Genomic DNA, 5236 nt, shown 5'->3' on the forward strand with positions numbered 1-5236 from the left:
TATGATGGAATATTATTTATCCCCTCTTGAGTAATTGGGGATGCCTAGGTTACTCTTGCGTCATGCCGGCTAGGTTAATATCGTGGGTGATACCACTATAAATATTAATACGTGCGGTATATGACGTATGTTTGAGGCCACCTATGATTATTTCAGTTAGGTTTGGATGGCAGGGTGATTCCTGGGGTACTTACGCCTGGTAGTCATGAGTTGATGATGATTTGTGCCTGTTTAATATTTGTGGGATTAATTTAATAATTAATTGGGCTTATATTTTCAGGTGATGAAGACTATGGGAATTGAAGAGTTTACTTTGGAAGAAATGTCTTGGTTCATCACATTTCATTTTTGGCAAGCATAGTAGCTTGTAACCTTAGCACAAATGATTTTTTCATTTTGAACTTTAGGAAAGATACATTTATTTATGTGGAATTTATTAAAGCCTATGGCTTTACCCTAGTCCCAATATTTGACACTCTATTTTTGTAAAAGAAGAGTGCCGTGCTCTCTAAAAAGCACATCTTGTATATTTTGGGGGCTATGGCCTAATTTTGGTGAAAAAGAAAGCTAATAAAGAAATACTCTTGTGTGGGGAGAGGCCACGCACAAGAGCCCGGGGGAAGATTGCACCCAATATGGTCTTTGGAGAGCTAAGTATTTTTAATTTTGTTAAGTGTTTTAAATTTCAATTGATTTGATTTAGTTGAAGCTTACAAAGCAATGGTTTTTATGGTTGAATTAATTCTTGTGAATTCTCTACTCTTCCACAATCAATTCCTAGAATAAGGTTACACTTTTTCACTTCTCTCTATAACCATAACATAAAGATAAGAGTACATACTATAAGAGAAATTACTCTACTACTAAAACATACAAGGTCTTTAGTGACTATATGAGCTGGCACTATAACTATGCCACAACTCTAGTAAACCAAAGTGGCTGTCATATAGCATGTAAACCACTAGTAGCATATTAACCATACTCTCACCAACCATACCTGTGGCATATGTGTGGAGGTGCTATCCTAGTGGTGTGTCATCTATATCTGCACTAGTTGAGGTCGATATCTCAACACTCACAAATGCATGTAGAGGTACTAATATATTTAGCAACAACATTTTTTAGCATGGTACAAAATAGTATGCAGAATCTAATATGTATATATATCTCTCTTAGAACCTCTCTTTCTATAGTTTTTTTCAAAAGTTAAAAAAAAAAAGAGCTCCCACTTTTCTAGCAAGATAAATTAGGCTCATATAAGAAGCTTCTCTTTCCTAACCAAATAAGGGAAGGGGTTGGGGGGATCCCTTATTCATTAGATGATAAAAGGGCGGTTGGGATCCCTTATTCATTAGATGATAAAGAAGGGAAGGGGTTGGGGGATCCCTTATTCATTAGATGATAAAAAAGGGAGCCTTAAGAAATATATTTTCTTAGTGGAAATAAAGGGGGCCTTGAGAAATTATATTTTCTTAGTGGAAATAAAGGGGGCATTAAGAAAATAAAGAGGGCCTTAAGAAATATTTTCTAATTGGAAATAAAGGGGGACCTATGGAGATCCCCTCGTTCTAAGAAGATAAAGGGGGCCTTAAGAAATCTTTTCTAATTAGAAATAAAGGGGGCCCTATGGAGAGCCCCTTGTTCTAAGAGGATTAAAAAAGGGGGGTATCAAAAAGCTCCCCTTGCCTAGTGGGAAAAAGGGGGGCTAAAAAGAGAATCCTTTTATTACTAGATAAAAAAGGGGGGCCAAGAATCCCCCCCCCCCCCTTCCCCACATTTTTTGTAATGAAAAAAAGGAGGGCATAAAAAGCCCACCTTTCTTGTAGAGAAAAATAAATTTGGCACCCCTTTCTTCTTCTTTGAGAAAAAAAGGAGGCCAAGAAAAGCCCCCCTTTCTTAGTGATAAAAAAAGGGGGGCCAAGAAAAACTGCCATTTAATTCACTTTTGGAAAGAGGGAAAAAATTTTGCCCCTGAAAAGGATGTCCAAAAGGGGGGCCCTCACAAGCTCCCCACTTTTTGTTCTTCCTTTTTGACCATCATTTCTTGTAGTGGATGTATTTGCAATTACAATTTGTAAGGGTGAAAGTGGTTCAGGAAATATTCCATTGATAATAAACCATTATTCAAGTACATAAATAAGATACCATACTAGATGTTATATCTTACTAATGCTTTTCCATGTGACTTATCTTGTGACTCATGAATGCTCACCTGCACCATTTTTTCAAACCTTTCACATACTAAGATTGACAGCTTATGTGTGTGCGTATTGAGTCTTCTTAATTACATTTAGTGTTTCGTTATCCTTCTTAATCAATCATGAAGCTAATCCTATGCTTTGACCATTCTTAGATCTAACTTTTTGACTTAGTATCAAAGCCTCCCAGTAATATGTATCTTAGCCTAGACAACATATTATGTGACTCTGAAGTGCTTACGAGTTTGAGATTTGTGCAAGCTTGCCGGAAAATACCTTGTGAATGCTTGAGCCATGTGGAAATAGAGACATTTCCTGTGAGCACACACACCTATCAACTATGTTAATCCAGACCCAACCTAGAGATTCAAGCGACCGTCCTCTTTTCAAGCGGGTTTGAATGTAATTGCTTACATGTGCTACCATGGATGTTAACATTTTCTTGGTGAAATGGTGAGGGTTTTTCAAGTCATGGGTGCCAATGCAAAACAGCAAGCCATAGGTATTGTGAAGAGGGAAAAAGGAGGATTTCATAGTACCTAGCATTTAAAAAGGTAGGCAATTTTGGTGACCCTCACAGACAATTGGTGGCCCTCAAAGGGATCTTTGTGGGCAACTAAGATAATATAATCCCATGTGACATGACTTATCAAAAGAAGAAGATATGATATTTTGGCCCCATCTCAAAAGCCCCAATGGTCCAAATCTTTGTTCTCTAGTTTATGTATACCCCCCCCCCCCCCCCCCCCTTCCCTTCATACATGCACAGTTGCATGCGAGCGTCAAGGAGAAGAATGGTTGGTAAGCGCGCAGCTTACAAACATGGTTTTTCAGCTAGCTGCAGCTGATGCCGATTTGGTTTCACAGTCATAGCCATTTTTTCTGCGTTTAGATCTAGCCAAAACCCTAACCCTAACCGGAACCGGAGCCCTACCCTCTTAGTCGTAGCCATACTCCTATTTATTTGACGGGTGTGTAGACGATCTAGCCTAACCTTTAGCCATGGACATTCACCCATCTGGCTTCCCTGGCCTTGTCGGGCCTGCTGGGGGATCTGATTTCTCCCATTTCGATTTCTCCTCCCAATTCCGCATTCTTCCGAACAACACCAACAGCGAGATCGCCTCTCCCAACCTGGATTCCCTCTCCATTCGCTCGCACTTGCAGCCCCCGCAGATGTACGCCTCCCCTTCCAACAGCCCCCGCCTTCCGCAGCCCCTCCGCCTCCGTGAGGACAATGGCAACATTAACAGTAACAACAAAGCCGCGATCGCCCGCCCCGCTGCTCCTCCACACCGTTTACTGGCCTCTGACTCCATCCCTTTGCTGTGCTCGCCTCCTTCGAAGCGCCTCTCGCATTCCATGTCCTCCCCAGCTCGTCTTATGGTGGAAGAGATGAAAGACGATGAAGGGTTCCTCCTCCCGGCTGCCCGTGGTGATGACAACGGAGTCCCAGTGGAGCTCGAAAATTAGGGTTTCAGGTGAGCTCATTTTTGGCTTTGATAGTAGGTGTAATAAATTCTCTGAGAAGACCATGTGATGTTTGGTGTATATTAGCCAAAAGTCCCTCTGTTGTCTTTCCTGAGAATGATAAGTATTTTTCTGAGAAACGTATGTGATGTTAGGTGTGTATACATGCCTCTTTTGTCTCTCGTCGTGAGTATTTATTTTTCCGGAACAAAATGTGTGAAAGATGGTGCAAAATATACATCGTCTCTAGGAGAGTTCTGATTGTTCTTGCGAAGACAGTCTTGTACATGGTACTGTTACTCTATGACTGGATTGAATGCTTCATGGTCTAGATTAGGGTTCCTATCATGATTTGTGTTTTTTTTTGTGTGTTTTAATGAGTTTTGTGTCGAGAGGGACAAGAAGCCTACCTTGGTAAGTTTACACTCATTTAAGGTTTGGAATGACGTCCTTAGCAAGGTTTGATGAGCTCTTTTGTAATCTAATGTGTGGGGACATGTTTAATAGGTTTTGAACATGCTCTTGGTAGTATTCGTGATCTGCCATTTTGTGAAGCACTACATTCATTTGGGCCAGATGCCTCCAAGTTTCTTTTGAAACTTCAAGGTGGAAAGAAGCTATCTTTGTTGTCTGCGCTTGTTAGCAAGGGTTTCTGAGTCTAATTGATGTATGTCTTTAACACAGGCAGAGGAGCTCACAACATGGAGAATGGATGGGGGGAGTGGAAGATGGCACTACTGGGTGTCTTATTTGGTCGAGTAACAGCAAACCAAGTCCAAATTGTACATTTTGTAAAGTGCTTTTATGAAGTTTTGCAAACTAATGGTGTGTATATGAAGGAGGAAGAGTGCAGCCTTCATTTTTGTTTTGGGGCTGTGATGAACTGAGAGATTAAGTGGCAGGAGTCTTTCCTGGCATCCTTTTAGTCTCTCTCTCTCTCTCTCTCTCTCTCTCTCTCTCTCTCTCTCGTGTTGACACTGTACCTGGATGTATGAAGAGTACTTTGGATGGCATGGAGGCTACTTCTTGCTCTTGCTTGTGAAATATCTGTTCTGAGTAATGCAGGAATGGTTTTGAATCCTCTTTTTACACGAGTTGAGTGGGAGATTACCGTTTTTGTCATCTACTTGGCACCAAGTTTTGGGTTAAGAGCAATTGTTTCAGCACATTTTTAGATGCACAAGCATGAGTGCTTCTTTTCGTGAATGGGTTGTCTTCCTCTATCGTTTAGCTTTTTTGTGCTCTTTCCTTTAGCTTTTTGGAGGGACATGCTATGTTGGATTGCTTTTGCCTGTGTGAGTTTCATTTCAAGGTACTCTAAATCCAATATTTGGATATGTCTGTTGGCTTATCATGTAGTAGGGAAAGGATGCATGCATCCGGGAGGAAGTGGCAGTGACTACGGCTGGTCACAACTCACCATGTCACTGCCACTGCTGACTCGAAATGACAACATGCGTCCTTTCTGGGCTGTCATGGGCTGGGGCAACCTGGGGGAGTGGTGGTTGGGGCCTGGGGGTTTTGCATGCCATTCTAGCAGCTTTTCTGTCGTGTGGACATCGACAGAG

At 41.4% G+C, this 5236-nt stretch overlaps 1 protein-coding gene across 1 annotated transcript; it reads left to right on the top strand.

The window, feature by feature from the left end:
* The first annotated feature begins 2967 nt into the window (after nt 1–2967).
* Nucleotides 2968–4746, top strand: LOC147628766 (uncharacterized). Its single transcript, XM_086814003.1, has 2 exons — nt 2968–3679; nt 4353–4746. The coding sequence occupies exon 1, from the start codon at nt 3201–3203 to the stop codon at nt 3669–3671; it is 471 nt and encodes a 156-aa protein (XP_086670129.1). The 5' UTR covers nt 2968–3200; the 3' UTR covers nt 3672–3679; nt 4353–4746.
* Nucleotides 4747–5236: the final 490 nt, after the last annotated feature.

Source organism: Cibotium barometz, chromosome 19, assembly GCF_041138505.1.
Source record: "Cibotium barometz isolate CiBa-2024 chromosome 19, ASM4113850v1, whole genome shotgun sequence".
Taxonomy (NCBI): domain Eukaryota; kingdom Viridiplantae; phylum Streptophyta; class Polypodiopsida; order Cyatheales; family Cibotiaceae; genus Cibotium; species Cibotium barometz.